Source organism: Hypomesus transpacificus, unplaced genomic scaffold, assembly GCF_021917145.1.
Source record: "Hypomesus transpacificus isolate Combined female unplaced genomic scaffold, fHypTra1 scaffold_507, whole genome shotgun sequence".
NCBI classification, from domain to species: Eukaryota; Metazoa; Chordata; class Actinopteri; order Osmeriformes; family Osmeridae; genus Hypomesus; species Hypomesus transpacificus.
The window spans coordinates 9593-31965 of NW_025814021.1; the positions used below are offsets into that span (position 1 = coordinate 9593).

The window sequence follows — 22373 nt, forward strand, 5'->3', positions numbered from 1 at the left end:
TGCTTTAAAGTGCTTTTCAGTTCCTGAATAGCGTTTTCCATGCATTTACAATGTTTGGCATGTAACTTCTGGCTGAAGGGTTTTCTTGATGTTTTCACTGCTCTAACGTGTTACTGTGGGTGTTACTACATGGTAAAGGTGTTTTCTGAAGCTGTGTAGCCCTTAGATTCAGTTTAAGAGACTTTCATTTTTTTATTGCTTTAAAGTGCTTTTCAGCTCCTGAATAGCGTTTTCCATGCATTTACAATGTTTGGCATGTAACTTCTGGCTGAAGGGTTTTCTTGATGTTTTCACTGCTCTACCGTGTTACTGTGGGTGTTACTACATGGTCAAGGTGTTTTCTGAAGCTGTGTAGCCCTTAGATTCAATTTAAGAGACTTTCATTTTTTTATTGCTTTAAAGTGCTTTTCAGCTCCTGAATAGCGTTTTCCATGCATTTACAATGTTTGGCATGTAACTTCTGGCTGAAGGGTTTTCTTGATGTTTTCACTGCTCTACCGTGTTACTGTTGGTGTTACTACATGGTCAAGGTGTTTTCTGAAGCTGTGTAGCCCTTAGATTCAGTTTAAGAGACTTTCATTTTTTTATTGCTTTAAAGTGTTTTTCAGCTCCTGAATAGCGTTTTCCATGCATTTACAATGTTTGGCATGTAACTTCTGGCTGAAGGGTTTTCTTGATGTTTTCACTGCTCTACCGTGTTACTGTTGGTGTTACTACATGGTCAAGGTGTTTTCTGAAGTTGTGTAGCCCTTAGATTCAGTTTAAGAGACTTTCACTTTTTTATTGCTTTAAAGTGCTTTTCAGCTCCTGAATAGCGTTTTCCATGCATTTACAATGTTTGGCATGTAACTTCTGGCTGAAGGGTTTTCTTGATGTTTTCACTGCTCTACCGTGTTACTGTGGGTGTTACTACATGGTCAAGGTGTTTTCTGAAGCTGTGTAGCCCTTAGATTCAGTTTAAGAGACTTTCATTTTTTTATTGCTTTAAAGTGCTTTTCAGCTCCTGAATAGCGTTTTCCATGCATTTACAATGTTTGGCATGTAACTTCTGGCTGAAGGGTTTTCTTGATGTTTTCACTGCTCTACCGTGTTACTGTTGGTGTTACTACATGGTCAAGGTGTTTTCTGAAGCTGTGTAGCCCTTAGATTCAGTTTAAGAGACTTTCATTTTTTTATTGCTTTAAAGTGTTTTTCAGCTCCTGAATAGCGTTTTCCATGCATTTACAATGTTTGGCATGTAACTTCTGGCTGAAGGGTTTTCTTGATGTTTTCACTGCTCTACCGTGTTACTGTTGGTGTTACTACATGGTCAAGGTGTTTTCTGAAGTTGTGTAGCCCTTAGATTCAGTTTAAGAGACTTTCATTTTTTTATTGCTTTAAAGTGCTTTTCAGCTCCTGAATAGCGTTTTCCATGCATTTACAATGTTTGGCATGTAACTTCTGGCTGAAGGGTTTTCTTGATGTTTTCACTGCTCTACCGTGTTACTGTTGGTGTTACAACATGGTCGAGGTGTTTTCTGAAGCTGTGTAGCCCTTAGATTCAGTTTAAGAGACTTTAATTTTTTTATTGCTTTAAAGTGTTTATCAGCTCCTGAATAGCGTTTTCCATGCATTTACAATGTTTGGCATGTAACTTCTGGCTGAAGGGTTTTCTTGATGTTTTCACTGCTCTACCGTGTTAATGTTGGTGTTACTACATGGTCAAGGTGTTTTCTGAAGCTGTGTAGCCCTTTGATTCAGTTTAAGAGACTTTCATTTTTTTATTGCTTTAAAGTGCTTTTCAGCTCCTGAATAGCGTTTTCCATGCATTTACAATGTTTGGCATGTAACTTCTGGCTGAAGGGTTTTCTTGATGTTTTCACTGCTCTACCGTGTTACTGTTGGTGTTACTACATGGTCAAGGTGTTTTCTGAAGCTGTGTAGCCCTTAGATTCAGTTTAAGAGACTTTCATTTTTTTATTGCTTTAAAGTGTTTTTCAGCTCCTGAATAGCGTTTTCCATGCATTTACAATGTTTGGCATGTAACTTCTGGCTGAAGGGTTTTCTTGATGTTTTCACTGCTCTACCGTGTTACTGTTGGTGTTACTACATGGTCAAGGTGTTTTCTGAAGTTGTGTAGCCCTTAGATTCAGTTTAAGAGACTTTCACTTTTTTATTGCTTTAAAGTGCTTTTCAGCTCCTGAATAGCGTTTTCCATGCATTTACAATGTTTGGCATGTAACTTCTGGCTGAAGGCTTTTCTTGATGTTTTCACTGCTCTAATGTGTTACTGTGGGTGTTACTACATGGTAAAGGTGTTTTCTGAAGCTGTGTAGCCCTTAGATTCAGTTTAAGAGACTTTAATTTTTTATTGCTTTAAAGTGCTTTTCAGCTCCTGAATAGCGTTTTCCATGCATTTACAATGTTTGGCATGTAACTTCTGACTGAAGGGTTTTCTTGATGTTTTCACTGCTCAAACGTGTTACTGTGGGTGTTAATACATGGTAAAGGTGTTTTCTGAAACTGTGTAGCCCTTAGATTCAGTTTAAGAGACTTTCATTTTTTTATTGCTTTAAAGTGCTTTTCAGCTCCTGAATAGCGTTTTCCATGCATTTACAATGTTTGGCATGTAACTTTTGGCTGAAGGGTTTTCTTGATGTTTTCACTGCTCTAACGTGTTACTGTGGGTGTTACTACATGGTAAAGGTGTTTTCTGAAGCTGTGTAGCCCTTAGATTCAGTTTAAGAGACTTTCATTTTTTTATTGCTTTAAAGTGCTTTTCAGCTCCTGAATAGCGTTTTCCATGCATTTACAATGTTTGGCATGTAACTTCTGGCTGAAGGGTTTTCTTGATGTTTTCACTGCTCTACCGTGTTACTGTTGGTGTTACTACATGGTCAAGGTGTTTTCTGAAGCTGGTAGCCCTTAGATTCAGTTTAAGAGACTTTCATTTTTTTATTGCTTTAAAGTGCTTTTCAGCTCCTGAATAGCGTTTTCCATGCATTTACAATGTTTGGCATGTAACTTCTGGCTGAAGGGTTTTCTTGATGTTTTCACTGCTCTACCGTGTTACTGTTGGTGTTACAACATGGTCGAGGTGTTTTCTGAAGCTGTGTAGCCCTTAGATTCAGTTTAAGAGACTTTCATTTTTTTATTGCTTTAAAGTGTTTATCAGCTCCTGAATAGCGTTTTCCATGCATTTACAATGTTTGGCATGTAACTTCTGGCTGAAGGGTTTTCTTGATGTTTTCACTGCTCTACCGTGTTACTGTTGGTGTTAGTACATGGTCGAGGTGTTTTCTGAAGTTGTGTAGCCCTTAGATTCAGTTTAAGAGACTTTCATTTTTTTATTGCTTTAAAGTGCTTTTCAGTTCCTGAATAGCGTTTTCCATGCATTTACAATGTTTGGCATGTAACTTCTGGCTGAAGGGTTTTCTTGATGTTTTCACTGCTCTACCGTGTTACTGTTGGTGTTACTACATGGTAAAGGTGCTTTCTGAAGCTGTGTAGCCCTTTGATTCAGTTTAAGAGACTTTCATTTTTTTATTGCTTTAAAGTGCTTTTCAGCTCCTGAATAGCGTTTTCCATGCATTTACAATGTTTGGCATGTAACTTTTGGCTGAAGGGTTTTCTTGATGTTTTCACTGCTCTAACGTGTTACTGTGGGTGTTACTACATGGTAAAGGTGTTTTCTGAAGCTGTGTAGCCCTTTGATTCAGTTTAAGAGACTTTCATTTTTTTATTGCTTTAAAGTGCTTTTCAGTTCCTGAATAGCGTTTTCCATGCATTTACAATGTTTGGCATGTAACTTCTGGCTGAAGGGTTTTCTTGATGTTTTCACTGCTCTAACGTGTTACTGTGGGTGTTACTACATGGTAAAGGTGTTTTCTGAAGCTGTGTAGCCCTTAGATTCAATTTAAGAGACTTTCATTTTTTTATTGCTTTAAAGTGCTTTTCAGCTCCTGAATAGCGTTTTCCATGCATTTACAATGTTTGGCATGTAACTTCTGGCTGAAGGGTTTTCTTGATGTTTTCACTGCTCTACCGTGTTACTGTTGGTGTTACTACATGGTCAAGGTGTTTTCTGAAGCTGTGTAGCCCTTAGATTCAGTTTAAGAGACTTTCATTTTTTTATTGCTTTAAAGTGTTTTTCAGCTCCTGAATAGCGTTTTCCATGCATTTACAATGTTTGGCATGTAACTTCTGGCTGAAGGGTTTTCTTGATGTTTTCACTGCTCTACCGTGTTACTGTTGGTGTTACTACATGGTCAAGGTGTTTTCTGAAGTTGTGTAGCCCTTAGATTCAGTTTAAGAGACTTTCACTTTTTTATTGCTTTAAAGTGCTTTTCAGCTCCTGAATAGCGTTTTCCATGCATTTACAATGTTTGGCATGTAACTTCTGGCTGAAGGGTTTTCTTGATGTTTTCACTGCTCTACCGTGTTACTGTGGGTGTTACTACATGGTCAAGGTGTTTTCTGAAGCTGTGTAGCCCTTAGATTCAGTTTAAGAGACTTTCATTTTTTTATTGCTTTAAAGTGCTTTTCAGCTCCTGAATAGCGTTTTCCATGCATTTACAATGTTTGGCATGTAACTTCTGGCTGAAGGGTTTTCTTGATGTTTTCACTGCTCTACCGTGTTACTGTTGGTGTTACTACATGGTCAAGGTGTTTTCTGAAGCTGTGTAGCCCTTAGATTCAGTTTAAGAGACTTTCATTTTTTTATTGCTTTAAAGTGTTTTTCAGCTCCTGAATAGCGTTTTCCATGCATTTACAATGTTTGGCATGTAACTTCTGGCTGAAGGGTTTTCTTGATGTTTTCACTGCTCTACCGTGTTACTGTTGGTGTTACTACATGGTCAAGGTGTTTTCTGAAGTTGTGTAGCCCTTAGATTCAGTTTAAGAGACTTTCATTTTTTTATTGCTTTAAAGTGCTTTTCAGCTCCTGAATAGCGTTTTCCATGCATTTACAATGTTTGGCATGTAACTTCTGGCTGAAGGGTTTTCTTGATGTTTTCACTGCTCTACCGTGTTACTGTTGGTGTTACAACATGGTCGAGGTGTTTTCTGAAGCTGTGTAGCCCTTAGATTCAGTTTAAGAGACTTTAATTTTTTTATTGCTTTAAAGTGTTTATCAGCTCCTGAATAGCGTTTTCCATGCATTTACAATGTTTGGCATGTAACTTCTGGCTGAAGGGTTTTCTTGATGTTTTCACTGCTCTACCGTGTTACTGTTGGTGTTAGTACATGGTCGAGGTGTTTTCTGAAGTTGTGTAGCCCTTAGATTCAGTTTAAGAGACTTTCATTTTTTTATTGCTTTAAAGTGCTTTTCAGTTCCTGAATAGCGTTTTCCATGCATTTACAATGTTTGGCATGTAACTTCTGGCTGAAGGGTTTTCTTGATGTTTTCACTGCTCTACCGTGTTACTGTTGGTGTTACTACATGGTAAAGGTGCTTTCTGAAGCTGTGTAGCCCTTTGATTCAGTTTAAGAGACTTTCATTTTTTTATTGCTTTAAAGTGCTTTTCAGCTCCTGAATAGCGTTTTCCATGCATTTACAATGTTTGGCATGTAACTTTTGGCTGAAGGGTTTTCTTGATGTTTTCACTGCTCTAACGTGTTACTGTGGGTGTTACTACATGGTAAAGGTGTTTTCTGAAGCTGTGTAGCCCTTTGATTCAGTTTAAGAGTCTTTCATTTTTTTATTGCTTTAAAGTGCTTTTCAGTTCCTGAATAGCGTTTTCCATGCATTTACAATGTTTGGCATGTAACTTCTGGCTGAAGGGTTTTCTTGATGTTTTCACTGCTCTAACGTGTTACTGTGGGTGTTACTACATGGTAAAGGTGTTTTCTGAAGCTGTGTAGCCCTTAGATTCAGTTTAAGAGACTTTCATTTTTTTATTGCTTTAAAGTGCTTTTCAGCTCCTGAATAGCGTTTTCCATGCATTTACAATGTTTGGCATGTAACTTCTGGCTGAAGGGTTTTCTTGATGTGTTTGTCAATGTGTTTTAACAGGACAATTGGTCCGAATACACACCACACTAGAAGGACATTTTGAATTAACAGGACAGGAGCAGTGTCCTGCTAATTTCGACCAAATTCTAAAAGTGTAGAATGGTTTCTATTGGTCTATTAACCCTAAAAATGCAAAAAAAACAAGATGTCCGTTTAATACATATAAACATGATTTGTGTGTACAATCTGTGTATCACCACAGCGCCCCCTACGGCAGGTTGTGTACTAGCAAGACTTCATGAATATGCACACAGCGTCTTATGCTGATTGGTTGTCTGCCGGAAGGTCCTGATAATTACTACACTGTCCTTCCAATTCAAATCGCTATTTACACAGGGGATGAGTTAGCAATACGATAAAAGCAAAATGTATTATAAACCATGTATCTTGAAATATTGAATGAAATTAACAAAATATTACGTAAGTAAATTGTTTTCTTCTTCCTGAATAAATCAAACAATATGCTCTTTAGAAACGAAAAAGGAATTCTTATTTTGTCATACCCCTCCTCTTCTATCAACGTGGTACAATCCGTCAAGTTTTGCCGCGAAACATCAGTACTTTCTAATTGAACACCTCTCATCCCTGCATGCGTGGAGGACGAGGTAAGACCCATTTAATATTCTTTACACATTTAGGTACATATTGTTATGTAATCTGCTAAAACAATGACTAAAGGTAAATTATGCAGAATGGATTAGGTTACTTGATGTTTGTATGAACCAAAACATCTGATCTATGACAGTTTAGCTAGCGTTAGTTATTAGCAAGTGGCCAGTGACGTGCGGAGAGGTTCTTGGCTGGGGAGGCACGTAGGCATACTGACTCTTTCAAAATCAGATTTACAAATATATTTATTCAACAGAACAGCTGCTTGCACATTGACTAATGGTTATGTTTCATATCCCTAACAAGTAACACTAGCAGGTAGTAGCATTGCTACGAGTATTATGCTAGGTTGCTAGGTAACCGAAGCTAACTAGAGCTAGCTAGCTTCCGTTTTGGAAAAATAACATCTAATATCATTAAATCATATTGTATCCAGTAATGTGTTGTTGCTCAAGTTAACATCTGATCTCTGCAGGAGATGGCAGGAACAAGGCCACAGAGAGCGAAAACAAATCCTAAAGATGATGCTAGTTATTATTGCTCCTTGGGTAAAGATAAGGAAGGGTTTGATGTCAAATATATAAATTCATATAAAGGTGAGTTGTGAGTTTATTTAGCAAAGGTTTCCCGAGTTCGTACATACAAGGTTATAATCTATTTTTAAACTGCACATTAGGAGAATAGATCTTGTAATATGATCAGAACATCTTTCTTATTTCAAAGGAGACAATCAACTGCTCAAAATAGAAGCTGTTATTTTTTATAGTTTATATTTTATATCTTCTTGGGAAGATAATTGTATATCTAGATAGATACTTTATTTAATAATTGTTTATGGATTAATCCACAGAAACATTTTAGAAAAGTTAAAAAATAGTTTAACTAATCACAGAAAGACATCACATTAAATAAATTAACAGATTTTGAGAGAGTTAATAATCTCAATTGCTACTATTTAACAACTCTGCATTGTTTAAAGTTTATTATTGTACTTTGTTTATTATATGTACCTCCAGGTCGGGGTGTGTTCAGCTGCCGGTGCTTTCCAAAGGGAGATTTCCTTATTGAGTACAGAGGGGAAGTCATAAGTAGAAAGGAACAAGAAAACCGATTGAAAGTTTATCATGATGCACTCAAGGTTTTTATGTTTGATTTCCAGTTCAATGGACAACAGTTATGGTATGTGGCTGTTTTAAAGTGCGTTTTTTTCTAAATTTGAATCTTAACACAGTGATGTAAACATTTCCAGACATGCTAACACTAAATATGCTAAATCATTTTCCTTCCGTGGTGTAATTATTCTTATTGCATACTTGATATTTCAGTGTTGATGCTGCCAGAGAGGATGGATCATTAGGGAGACTGGTAAATGATGAAGAGGCAAATCCAAACAGCAAAATGAAGGTTACAAGAGTGGATGGAAGACCCTATCTCTGTTTATTTGCACTCAAAGATATTGGTCCAGGGGAAGAAATCACTTATAATTATGGTGATTCTGACTGGCCGTGGAGAAGCAAGGTATATAGAATTGTAACGATACTGTCAAGGATCATTCTACTAGCTTTGAACACAATTTTAAAGGGTATATCAAGTTGTAGTACAGTGTCAATATAGTCAAAAATATAGAAGTGATGAGCATAGTGCCTAAAAAAGCCAATTTGGCAGAAAGACTTAATCAGACTACACTATTTCAACTTGTTCAGTACTATAATTTTACAAACTGTCACATGTAGATAGATTTATACTGATCTTATATTTATAAATATTAACTGGTATGTGATATATTTGAGTGTCTAGACACCCAGGTCCTGTGTAATACTCAACATGTAAGGTGCAGGAATAAGGAGGACTGAGTTTTGAAATTACATGTACAGAGGAATGAAAGTACATTTAGAAGTGCGCAGACACACAGGTCCTGTGTAATACTCAACATGTAAGGTGCAGGAATAAGGAGGACTGAGTACTGTACATGAGAAACAAACTCTCATTCAGTGATTGTTCTTTACATCTCAGATCTCCAAAGAGATGCCATGCCAGGCTGAGGATGTGGACGCATGCGGATCCTTTTCAGGCAACACACTAGAGGTAAGTTTAATCTTTTAAGGCATATTTATTGTCTAAAATAAAGTCATGAGAATGATATTCAGAAGTATTCAGACACACAAGTACGATGTAACCTTTATATGTAAGGTGCAGGAATTTGGAGGATTGAGTTTTGAAATTACATGTACAAAGGAATGAAAGTACATTAAGAAGTGCGCAGACACACAGGTCCTGTGTAATACTCAACATGTAAGGTGCAGGAATAAGGAGGACTGAGTATTGTACATGAGAAACAAACTCTCATTCAGTGATTGTTCTTTACATCTCAGATCTCCAAAGAGATGCCATGCCAGGCTGAGGATGTGGACGCATGCGGATCCTTTTCAGGCAACACACTAGAGGTAAGTTTCATCTTTTAAGGCATATTTATTGTCTAAAATAAAGTCATGAGAATGATATTCAGAAGTATTCAGACACACAAGTACGATGTAACCTTTATATGTAAGGTGCAGGAATTTGGAGGATTGAGTTTTGAAATTACATGTACAAAGGAATGAAAGTACATTAAGAAGTGCGCAGACACACAGGTCCTGTGTAATACTCAACATGTAAGGTGCAGGAATAAGGAGGACTGAGTTTTGAAATTACATGTACAGAGGAATGAAAGTACATTTAGAAGTGCGCAGACACACAGGTCCTGTGTAATACTCAACATGTAAGGTGCAGGAATAAGGAGGACTGAGTACTGTACATGAGAAACAAACTCTCATTCAGTGATTGTTCTTTACATCTCAGATCTCCAAAGAGATGCCATGCCAGGCTGAGGATGTGGACGCATGCGGATCCTTTTCAGGCAACACACTAGAGGTAAGTTTTATCTTTTAAGGCCATATTTATTGTCTAAAATAAAGTCATGAGAATGATATTCAGAAGTATTCAGACACACAAGTACGATGTAACCTTTATATGTAAGGTGCAGGAATTTGGAGGATTGAGTTTTGAAATTACATGTACAAAGGAATGAAAGTACATTAAGAAGTGCGCAGACACACAGGTCCTGTGTAATACTCAACATGTAAGGTGCAGGAATAAGGAGGACTGAGTATTGTACATGAGAAACAAACTCTCATTCAGTGATTGTTCTTTACATCTCAGATCTCCAAAGAGATGCCATGCCAGGCTGAGGATGTGGACGCATGCGGATCCTTTTCAGGCAACACACTAGAGGTAAGTTTCATCTTTTAAGGCATATTTATTGTCTAAAATAAAGTCATGAGAATGATATTCAGAAGTATTCAGACACACAAGTACGATGTAACCTTTATATGTAAGGTGCAGGAATTTGGAGGGATTGAGTTTTGAAATTACATGTACAAAGGAATGAAAGTACATTAAGAAGTGCGCAGACACACAGGTCCTGTGTAATACTCAACATGTAAGGTGCAGGAATAAGGAGGACTGAGTTTTGAAATTACATGTACAGAGGAATGAAAGTACATTTAGAAGTGCGCAGACACACAGGTCCTGTGTAATACTCAACATGTAAGGTGCAGGAATAAGGAGGACTGAGTACTGTACATGAGAAACGAACTCTCATTCAGTGATTGTTCTTTACATCTCAGATCTCCAAAGAGATGCCATGCCAGGCTGAGGATGTGGACGCATGCGGATCCTTTTCAGGCAACACACTAGAGGTAAGTTTAATCTTTTAAGGCATATTTATTGTCTAAAATAAAGTCATGAGAATGATATTCAGAAGTATTCAGACACACAAGTACGATGTAACCTTTATATATAAGGTGCAGGAATTTGGAGGATTGAGTTTTGAAATTACATGTACAAAGGAATGAAAGTACATTAAGAAGTGCGCAGACACACAGGTCCTGTGTAATACTCAACATGTAAGGTGCAGGAATAAGGAGGACTGAGTATTGTACATGAGAAACAAAACTCTCATTCAGTGATTGTTCTTTACATCTCAGATCTCCAAAGAGATGCCATGCCAGGCTGAGGATGTGGACGCATGCGGATCCTTTTCAGGCAACACACTAGAGGTAAGTTTCATCTTTTAAGGCATATTTATTGTCTAAAATAAAGTCATGAGAATGATATTCAGAAGTATTCAGACACACAAGTACGATGTAACCTTTATATGTAAGGTGCAGGAATTTGGAGGATTGAGTTTTGAAATTACATGTACAAAGGAATGAAAGTACATTAAGAAGTGCGCAGACACACAGGTCCTGTGTAATACTCAACATGTAAGGTGCAGGAATAAGGAGGACTGAGTTTTGAAATTACATGTACAGAGGAATGAAAGTACATTTAGAAGTGCGCAGACACACAGGTCCTGTGTAATACTCAACATGTAAGGTGCAGGAATAAGGAGGACTGAGTACTGTACATGAGAAACGAACTCTCATTCAGTGATTGTTCTTTACATCTCAGATCTCCAAAGAGATGCCATGCCAGGCTGAGGATGTGGACGCATGCGGATCCTTTTCAGGCAACACACTAGAGGTAAGTTTAATCTTTTAAGGCATATTTATTGTCTAAAATAAAGTCATGAGAATGATATTCAGAAGTATTCAGACACACAAGTACGATGTAACCTTTATATATAAGGTGCAGGAATTTGGAGGATTGAGTTTTTGAAATTACATGTACAAAGGAATGAAAGTACATTAAGAAGTGCGCAGACACACAGGTCCTGTGTAATACTCAACATGTAAGGTGCAGGAATAAGGAGGACTGAGTATTGTACATGAGAAACAAACTCTCATTCAGTGATTGTTCTTTACATCTCAGATCTCCAAAGAGATGCCATGCCAGGCTGAGGATGTGGACGCATGCGGATCCTTTTCAGGCAACACACTAGAGGTAAGTTTCATCTTTTAAGGCATATTTATTGTCTAAAATAAAGTCATGAGAATGATATTCAGAAGTATTCAGACACACAAGTACGATGTAACCTTTATATGTAAGGTGCAGGAATTTGGAGGATTGAGTTTTGAAATTACATGTACAAAGGAATGAAAGTACATTAAGAAGTGCGCAGACACACAGGTCCTGTGTAATACTCAACATGTAAGGTGCAGGAATAAGGAGGACTGAGTTTTGAAATTACATGTACAGAGGAAATGAAAGTACATTTAGAAGTGCGCAGACACACAGGTCCTGTGTAATACTCAACATGTAAGGTGCAGGAATAAGGAGGACTGAGTACTGTACATGAGAAACAAACTCTCATTCAGTGATTGTTCTTTACATCTCAGATCTCCAAAGAGATGCCATGCCAGGCTGAGGATGTGGACGCATGCGGATCCTTTTCAGGCAACACACTAGAGGTAAGTTTTATCTTTTAAGGCATATTTATTGTCTAAAATAAAGTCATGAGAATGATATTCAGAAGTATTCAGACACACAAGTACGATGTAACCTTTATATGTAAGGTGCAGGAATTTGGAGGATTGAGTTTTGAAATTACATGTACAAAGGAATGAAAGTACATTAAGAAGTGCGCAGACACACAGGTCCTGTGTAATACTCAACATGTAAGGTGCAGGAATAAGGAGGAGCTGAGTATTGTACATGAGAAACAAACTCTCATTCAGTGATTGTTCTTTACATCTCAGATCTCCAAAGAGATGCCATGCCAGGCTGAGGATGTGGACGCATGCGGATCCTTTTCAGGCAACACACTAGAGGTAAGTTTCATCTTTTAAGGCATATTTATTGTCTAAAATAAAGTCATGAGAATGATATTCAGAAGTATTCAGACACACAAGTACGATGTAACCTTTATATGTAAGGTGCAGGAATTTGGAGGGATTGAGTTTTGAAATTACATGTACAAAGGAATGAAAGTACATTAAGAAGTGCGCAGACACACAGGTCCTGTGTAATACTCAACATGTAAGGTGCAGGAATAAGGAGGACTGAGTTTTGAAATTACATGTACAGAGGAATGAAAGTACATTTAGAAGTGCGCAGACACACAGGTCCTGTGTAATACTCAACATGTAAGGTGCAGGAATAAGGAGGACTGAGTACTGTACATGAGAAACGAACTCTCATTCAGTGATTGTTCTTTACATCTCAGATCTCCAAAGAGATGCCATGCCAGGCTGAGGATGTGGACGCATGCGGATCCTTTTCAGGCAACACACTAGAGGTAAGTTTAATCTTTTAAGGCATATTTATTGTCTAAAATAAAGTCATGAGAATGATATTCAGAAGTATTCAGACACACAAGTACGATGTAACCTTTATATATAAGGTGCAGGAATTTGGAGGATTGAGTTTTGAAATTACATGTACAAAGGAATGAAAGTACATTAAGAAGTGCGCAGACACACAGGTCCTGTGTAATACTCAACATGTAAGGTGCAGGAATAAGGAGGGACTGAGTATTGTACATGAGAAACAAACTCTCATTCAGTGATTGTTCTTTACATCTCAGATCTCCAAAGAGATGCCATGCCAGGCTGAGGATGTGGACGCATGCGGATCCTTTTCAGGCAACACACTAGAGGTAAGTTTCATCTTTTAAGGCATATTTATTGTCTAAAATAAAGTCATGAGAATGATATTCAGAAGTATTCAGACACACAAGTACGATGTAACCTTTATATGTAAGGTGCAGGAATTTGGAGGATTGAGTTTTGAAATTACATGTACAAAGGAATGAAAGTACATTAAGAAGTGCGCAGACACACAGGTCCTGTGTAATACTCAACATGTAAGGTGCAGGAATAAGGAGGACTGAGTTTTGAAATTACATGTACAGAGGAATGAAAGTACATTTAGAAGTGCGCAGACACACAGGTCCTGTGTAATACTCAACATGTAAGGTGCAGGAATAAGGAGGACTGAGTATTGTACATGAGAAACAAACTCTCATTCAGTGATTGTTCTTTACATCTCAGATCTCCAAAGAGATGCCATGCCAGGCTGAGGATGTGGACGCATGCGGATCCTTTTCAGGCAACACACTAGAGGTAAGTTTCATCTTTTAAGGCATATTTATTGTCTAAAATAAAGTCATGAGAATGATATTCAGAAGTATTCAGACACACAAGTACGATGTAACCTTTATATGTAAGGTGCAGGAATTTGGAGGATTGAGTTTTGAAATTACATGTACAAAGGAATGAAAGTACATTAAGAAGTGCGCAGACACACAGGTCCTGTGTAATACTCAACATGTAAGGTGCAGGAATAAGGAGGACTGAGTACTGTACATGAGAAACAAACTCTCATTCAGTGATTGTTCTTTACATCTCAGATCTCCAAAGAGATGCCATGCCAGGCTGAGGATGTGGACGCATGCGGATCCTTTTCAGGCAACACACTAGAGGTAAGTTTCATCTTTTAAGGCATATTTATTGTCTAAAATAAAGTCATGAGAATGATATTCAGAAGTATTCAGACACACAAGTACGATGTAACCTTTATATGTAAGGTGCAGGAATTTGGAGGATTGAGTTTTGAAATTACATGTACAAAGGAATGAAAGTACATTAAGAAGTGCGCAGACACACAGGTCCTGTGTAATACTCAACATGTAAGGTGCAGGAATAAGGAGGACTGAGTACTGCACATGAGAAACAAACTCTCATTCAGTGATTGTTCTTTACATCTCAGATCTCCAAAGAGATGCCATGCCAGGCTGAGGATGTGGACGCATGCGGATCCTTTTCAGGCAACACACTAGAGGTAAGTTTCATCTTTTAAGGCATATTTATTGTCTAAAATAAAGTCATGAGAATGATATTCAGAAGTATTCAGACACACAAGTACGATGTAACCTTTATATGTAAGGTGCAGGAATTTGGAGGATTGAGTTTTGAAATTACATGTACAAAGGAATGAAAGTACATTAAGAAGTGCGCAGACACACAGGTCCTGTGTAATACTCAACATGTAAGGTGCAGGAATAAGGAGGACTGAGTTTTGAAATTACATGTACAGAGGAATGAAAGTACATTAAGAAGTGCGCAGACACACAGGTCCTGTGTAATACTCAACATGTAAGGTGCAGGAATAAGGAGGACTGAGTACTGCACATGAGAAACAAACTCTCATTCAGTGATTGTTCTTTACATCTCAGATCTCCAAAGAGATGCCATGCCAGGCTGAGGATGTGGACGCATGCGGATCCTTTTCAGGCAACACACTAGAGGTAAGTTTCATCTTTTAAGGCATATTTATTGTCTAAAATAAAGTCATGAGAATGATATTCAGAAGTATTCAGACACACAAGTACGATGTAACCTTTATATGTAAGGTGCAGGAATTTGGAGGATTGAGTTTTGAAATTACATGTACAAAGGAATGAAAGTACATTAAGAAGTGCGCAGACACACAGGTCCTGTGTAATACTCAACATGTAAGGTGCAGGAATAAGGAGGACTGAGTACTGTACATGAGAAACAAACTCTCATTCAGTGATTGTTCTTTACATCTCAGATCTCCAAAGAGATGCCATGCCAAGCTGAGGATGTGGACGCATGCGGATCCTTTTCAGGCAACACACTAGAGGTAAGTTTCATCTTTTAAGGCATATTTATTGTCTAAAATAAAGTCATGAGATATGATATTCAGAAGTATTCAGACACACAAGTACGATGTAACCTTTATATGTAAGGTGCAGGAATTTGGAGGGATTGAGTTTTGAAATTACATGTACAAAGGAATGAAAGTACATTAAGAAGTGCGCAGACACACAGGTCCTGTGTAATACTCAACATGTAAGGTGCAGGAATAAGGAGGACTGAGTACTGTACATGAGAAACAAACTCTCATTCAGTGATTGTTCTTTACATCTCAGATCTCCAAAGAGATGCCATGCCAGGCTGAGGATGTGGACGCATGCGGATCCTTTTCAGGCAACACACTAGAGGTAAGTTTCATCTTTTAAGGCATAATTATTGTCTAAAATAAAGTCATGAGAATGATATTCAGCAGTTATACATTAACTTTATTTAAATATGAATTCATAAGGAATTGCATTCAGCTGTGTATAGATTCACAGGTTTTGTGTAATTTCAAATTTAAGTTAATACATTATGAAGACTATAAATCCACTTCAGCCTTGTGTTAAGATGTACACTACCAGTCAAAAGTTTAGATCCACCTTCTCAGTTTAATGAGGAAGAGAAGTTGGGTCCAAACTTTTCCTCAGTGAGTGTATGTTTTTGTTCTGTTTTAGTTTGTTTGTTTGTTAAGTTTTTTTCTTTTTTTATTACAGGTGTTTAATTTACTTAAATTAATATAGATTTAAGGTTTTAAGTTAATTTCTAAACAATTTCATTCACAACAGGGATAATAACACATACAAATCATGTCACTTTTATCCTTAATTCATGTTAAAATAGGAAAATAGTACAAACGATTAATTGGTTTTGATATTCTACACTACACAAGTGTTCGTTAGGATCAAATTTCTGTCTTACGATTACACTCCTTTTTTTTGTAAACAGGACTGTGATCATGATGTCATCCCTGTCGAAATGTCAAGTTTAGAAAAATGTGTTACATGTGGAGGACCTTTTTCTCCTCTGAAATGGAGTGGTGTGAGATGTAAAGGTACAAAGGTCCAAAAAACTATTCCATGTGTAGCTGTGCTATATGTTCAAAATTAGTCATTTGCTGCTGCACTGACTTTAAGTACTTAGCATGCTGCCTTTCTTTATAAATTCTTAATTTTCTCTGTCTAGTTTGCAATCAGTCCTGGCACAAAAAGTGTTATATTAAACACAATGTGGACGTCACTGAACTTCTGCAAGTGGTAAGCTTTTTAGTAGAATTATTCTCGGTGAAATGCTTTCCAAGTATACAAAATATAAATGTTTTTTTAATCATTATCAGGTCTGTACAGAACAAAGTTCAAGTGAGGTGGCATCATCAGAAGAGGAGTATGTTCCTGATTCCATAGATGATTCAAACAGCTCGTGGGATGACAGATCAGAGCCTTTAGAAATCAGTCACAAACAAGTACAGAATTGTGAGGTCTCCACCAGCAAGTCTGCTTCCAAAAAGAAAAGACACCACCAAGGAAGTTTTGTACAGGAAGACAGAGAGTCAATTTCTAAAGATGCAGAATCAGTACCTGAAGATATGATCAGCACAACTCAGCTTGAAGTATCAAGAGTTACTGCCAAAGTAGGAAACGCTGATGCCGAAGGCATTATGGTTGATGATGGTGCTGATGCTACAGCGGAAAATGTCTCAAATACATCAGCCTTGCTCAGAAATAGAACTTACTGCTACATTTGTGGAAAGATACAGACAAAGTTTACACGTCACTTAAAAACTCATGAGAAAACACATGCAGATGTTGCTCAAGTTTTAAGTCTTCCCAAGAGGTCCAAAAAACGTATGAAAATGCTTTTAAAGCTTCGCAACAAGGGAAACCACAGTCATAACTCAGAGGTCTTGGTGAGTGGAGTTGGATCACTAAAACTAAGACGCACATCAAAGAAAAAGTACAATGCAAAAGACTACATTCACTGCATCTACTGCCAGGCATTATATCTCCGGCGAGATCTGTGGCGACATGTTCGACAATGTTCTTCAAAACCAGTAGAAGCTACTTCAGAGACTGGAAGAAATAAAGTTTTGTCTTTGGCCTCTATGAATGAGTCATCACTGTGTCAGCAGATATCACCAGGTGTTTGGAACATATTAGCTGTTATGAAAGATGATGAGACAACTTCTACTGTGCGAAGTGACTTCTCCATTCTTCAGCTGGCCCAATCATTCTTCAACAAATATGGACAGGATCCCACCAAACATCAGTACATTCGCCAGCAACTCAGAGAGACTGGAAGACTTCTGCTTACGCTTCGCAAGGAATTCTCAATACATACTCTTGAGGATGCTGTGAGACCTGCAAATTTTGATGTGGTCATCAAAAGCGGTCAAGAAAGTATCTGGGTATGATGAAGAAAAGCACTGCTTCCGTACTCCATCCCTTGCTCTAAAGTTAGGTCACTCACTACAGAAAGTCAGTGATATTTTATATTGCAGAGCACTCATGGCAGAAGACAGTACGCTGATAAAGTCAACCCAGGAGTTTCAAAACTCTCTATTCTACAAAGTGGTCTGAACTCATCTCTCACACCGCTTTAACTACGCTGAACGAGCGGAAGTTTAACAAGCCTTCCACTCTTCCTTTCACAGAAGATGTTCAACGTCTTCACAGACATCTTGAGAAGACTACAGAACAAGCATTGAAAGACTTGGAACACCATAGTTCATCAAAATCATACAGTGAACTGTGTAAAGCCACCATGGCAAACGTAATACTTTTTAACAGGAGAAGAGGGGGAGAAATTTCAAAGATGCCGATGAATGGCTTTTTGGAGAGAGACACAAGTCCCTTGCATAAGGACGTCGCATTTGGACTGACAGAATTTGAACTTCACCTTTTGTCAACACTTTAGTCGTGTTGAATTAAGGGGTAAAAGAGGCCGGGAAAGTTGCAGTGTTACTTTCACCAGACATGGTGAATGCCATAACACGCCTAGTAGAAAAAAGAAAAGACTGTGGTGTTCTGGACGAAAACCTGTTCCTTTTTGCCCAGACCTCATTGTCTGACCCCCTACAGAGGACAGGACTGTTTGAGGCTTTATGCCAGTGAATGTGGGGCCGAAAACCCTGAGCTCCTCAGGTCAACACAATTACGCAAACATGTTGCAACTTTGTCTCAGATCTTGAACCTCAAGAATCACGAATTGGACCAAGTTGCTAACTTCCTTGGCCACGATATTCGCGTTCATCGTGAATATTACAGACTTCCTGAGGCTACTACCCAGCTGGCCAAAATATCCAAACTGCTCCTTGCCATGGAGAAAGGGTCTCTCAGAAACCTTCAAGGCAAAACACTTGACGAGATAGAAATTGAAGGTACGGCTATTTAAAGTGGTTTTACATAAAAGATTTGACCTGTTTCTAGCAAATGTATGGTAGCAAAATGGAACACACATTGTGAGTGGACAATTTATAACACTTTAACCTCATAATTCATTAAGGCAATATAATTTATTTTATTAGACAACCTACAGTTGAGTGAGGTCGATGCTGAGAGTGAGGTCGATGCCTGAGAGTGAGGTCGATGCTGAGAGTGAGGTCGATGCTGAGAGTGAGGTCGATGCTGAGCGTGAGGTCGATGCCTGAGCGTGAGGTCGATGCTGAGCGTGAGGTCGATGCTGAGAGTGAGGTTGATGAAGGAAATCTCACATATCCACAGACTGGTAAGGACAGTGTTATATATATATATATATATATATATATATATATATATATATGATATATACAGTATATATATTTTTTTTTCTTCTGAAATCTGTTTTATTTATGGTGATGATGTTTTATTTATTGTCACCAAATGGTTAGACTTTTAAACTGTGTAACTACATGTTATGTTGTATTCCTAACCAATTTTAATTTTACTGTCAAGTCAGTAACTAACATTTCTTACAGTTTTCTAGTATTTCAGACATATATTAAGGGGTTTATTAATTTGTATCTGAAATACTAGAACATGTTAAGGGCCTGAATGACTTGTCCGAGATAGCAATTGAGTGCTCATGCAAACAGACATCCACAGTTGGTTTGCGTTCTACTCGGTGGGCCTCTATGAAGTCACATACAAAGATGGCAAAGGGTGCCGTATGCCAATTAGATTTTTCAACGTTTCCTGGTTTATTCTGTGAAAGTCTGCTTTTGTCCAAACTTAACTGCATGTGCCAAATGACACATGCAGTGACATGACATGGCAAGGTAACTTAAGTTAACCAAACTTTCTCTGTAATACTCATCTTTATTTCTATGTATGTAATGAAGTATATTATATTTTATTACAGGTTGTGCAGAACTGTTGATGGTCGGGCAACCTGTCGAGGAACCTGCGCCATTATCACAAGGTTAACTCTTATCCTCAGTCTACATGTCACCTTTCTTTGATTGCTTTTAGGCTATGAAATAATGGCATTGTGGATTCAGACCTTCTTCACTCGTTTCAATGTTGTTGTCACGGCAACAGTTCAGGTAAATGGGAGGCATGTAAGCTAAATTTCAAGTGATGTGAATGTAGATTACAGAAGTAGTAGCTTTAACCGATGACCAGGAAATTATTTTCAATCTAACAATGAACTTTTTGAATACATTACAGTGCAACAAGGAACATATAGGCCTGGCTGCTGCTTTTCAGTACGCACGACAGCAACGACAGTGCCTTCAAAATAAAAGCACTTCTAATCATATCATTCATAATGACAAATCAACTTGGAAGCAAATAATGTTCCAGCCTAAGCGCTTTACAGTGAATGTATTTGTTATTTATTATTCATCCATCAGTTGCTTGAGCATCTTGGACTTCACCGTATTTAAGGACCCTACCCTACAACAAATAAATGCTCATCCATTGTTATTTGTCTTTATTTCTTCATTTCAGCACAAGTCAACACACAGATGCTAAGGGGGAAGAACGCAACAGAAGACTAAAAAAGAAGGACAAAGGGCCCAGCAGAAAAAAGAACACGAAGAAACATTCTGGTAAATGCGAAAACACATACTCAGTCACTAAACACCAAGTTACTTAAGTATAACTGAAGAATGATAAAAATAAAATTATCCATACCACCCAAAGGCAATATGATGACCATTCTCTTCTTTCTGCGCGATACTGTTTATACTACTACTACTATTCCTTATTTAAAACATGTTTAAAGTGGAGTTGGTTTTCATTGATTTATTTGTCCTTTTTTTCTAGTATCTCTGGAAAGTGCCAGGAGAGCAAAAAAGCATCTTTGGTCTCCCATGGAGGTTGCCGCAGTCATGAGACATTTTGGCCAACACATCAAAAAAGGGAAACTGGCCACTATGATTGAATGCCAGCAATGCAAGAAGGCTGAAAATCTTGCTCTGGCTGGTCGCTCTATCCAAAACATAAGAGATTTTGTAAGGAAATCGGGGCGTAACTTTGAAAAGAAAAGAAAATCCTGGATAGATACAACACCCTGCAGCAGAGCTGGAACATATCCAACATCACATCCTACATCACACCCAACATCACATCCAACATCCCATCCATGACATATAACACCATACAGCTACAGTACATCACATCCAACATCACATCTAACACCATACAGCTACAGTACTTCACATCCAACATCACATCTAACACCATACAGCTACAGTACTTCACATCCAACATCACATCTAACACCATACAGCTACAGTGCATCACATCCAACATCACATCTAACACCACATCCAACACCAGGCCTGTTGTAACTGGAACACTGTTAGACATGCATTGGTCTAGTAGACATGCATAATTTCATTTTGACATTTATAAATGTTTTCCTTTCTGTTCACAAATACATTTCTGTTGCTCTGATATGTGGTCAAGGCGCTGTAAAATCCAGTCTACTTCTTTCTGTTTAGTCATATTCCATTTATCCATGTTTGGCCTTTTTAATACACATAAACTTCACGTTTGTGTATGTGTATGGCTATGGTCCTGATAAAAAAGTTGGTCCTGGCAATTACCTGTTTGTGTCATGGGCGGAGCTAAGTACCTCATTATCTTGTGTCCTCTTAATACAGCATTCCGTCAGGTTCTTGTATCTTGAGTTCTGATGTGTGTATCTAACTTTTGAAGTGAGATTTGTGCTGTATGGCTCAAATAAAATTTTTGAAGATTCACTACATCTTTCTAGCATAAGTGGAAAGAGGTGTCCGTTTAGTGTTGCAAAAAACTGGTTTGAAAAAATTGTCCCTCTAATACATATGGACCTGTATAGGTGTTTGTGTGTGTGTGTGTGTGTGGTGTGTGTGGTGTGCGTGTGTGTGTTTGTGTGTGTGGTGTGTGTGTTTGTGCTTATATGTTTGGCACCCTCAAACACCCACTTGTCTAAAATGCTCCACTGAGCTCCCAGTCAGTGAAACCGTGTCTCTGCTCTGTGTCTGCAAACCAGCACCTCTCCATTACATACCACTTTACACAACTGTCCAAATGGCCGTATTTCGGACATATTGTGGAGGACATATTTCTGTCATAAAAGGCTGGACCCACTTCTCAGTCACTTATCTCACTCTCTCTTTTATTCTAAACTGCCTTGAACGACCAACAAGTACAAAAGCAAAAGAGCTCCTTTTTTTCCCCCCACCCATAAGATGTTCAGAAGCAGAGCCAACCGTTGAAGGGCTTTTTACTCCTCAGTCCGGCTGGCGCCGAGCGACTTGTTCCTGAGATAAAGGAGCTTCGCCTGGTTCTGGAGTTTTTCCTGCACTTCAATCCCCCGCTAAATGAAAGACGAATGTGGGCAATTAGTGAGACAGCGGGTGCATGCAAATGCTTGGTTTTGGCTGCTGGGCTCGTGTCCTCTGGCGTTATGTAAATATTGAATGTGGTAGATTGGGTGTAGCGACACAGGCCCGGGAGACAGGTCTGCTGACAGCCTGCAAGTATGCCAAGAGCACAGACCATAAAACTCCACGTTGTCGGTCCCGAAAGATGGTCTTTTCATTCTCTATCTATTGTTTGCTCGTGTGTATTTGTTGTGATCAAGTGTTTGTGAATGTCAATATGTGTGTGTGTGGCTGTGAGTGTGCGTTCCTCTAATGCAGGTGCGTCTTTGTGTGTACATGTGTACTAAGAGAGTCTGTCAATAGGATCTGCATTGGTGTGTTGTGTGTGTGTGAGGGAGGGAGG

At 38.3% G+C, this 22373-nt stretch overlaps 1 protein-coding gene and 2 long non-coding RNA genes across 3 annotated transcripts; all 3 read left to right on the forward strand.

The window, feature by feature from the left end:
* Window positions 1–12758: 12758 nt before the first annotated feature.
* LOC124465456 lies at window positions 12759–17590 on the forward strand. Its single transcript, XM_047017232.1, has 6 exons — window positions 12759–12818; window positions 13107–13178; window positions 13573–13644; window positions 16129–16234; window positions 16366–16436; window positions 16517–17590. Exons 1-6 carry the CDS (start codon window positions 12759–12761, stop codon window positions 17588–17590), a joined length of 1455 nt encoding a protein of 484 aa, XP_046873188.1.
* Window positions 17591–18822: 1232 nt separating this feature from the next.
* LOC124465454 lies at window positions 18823–20105 on the forward strand. The gene is made up of 3 exons (XR_006955803.1): window positions 18823–18903; window positions 19516–19575; window positions 19824–20105. It is a non-coding gene; the product is annotated as an uncharacterized LOC124465454 (long non-coding RNA).
* An 11-nt stretch (window positions 20106–20116) lies between these two features.
* LOC124465455 lies at window positions 20117–21364 on the forward strand. Its single transcript, XR_006955804.1, has 2 exons — window positions 20117–20206; window positions 20424–21364. It is a non-coding gene; the product is annotated as an uncharacterized LOC124465455 (long non-coding RNA).
* Window positions 21365–22373: the final 1009 nt, after the last annotated feature.

Excerpts from the sequence above, each read along its gene's own strand:
- LOC124465456 (XM_047017232.1), top strand. The coding sequence starts at position 12,759 with ATGCCATGCCAGGCTGAGGATGTGGACGCATGCGGATCCTTTTCAGGC. Across the intron at positions 13,645-16,128 it reads TTTCAGGCAACACACTAGAG|GACTGTGATCATGATGTCAT; the intron begins GTAAGTTTCATC and ends TTTTGTAAACAG. Across the intron at positions 16,437-16,516 it reads TCACTGAACTTCTGCAAGTG|GTCTGTACAGAACAAAGTTC; the intron begins GTAAGCTTTTTA and ends AATCATTATCAG.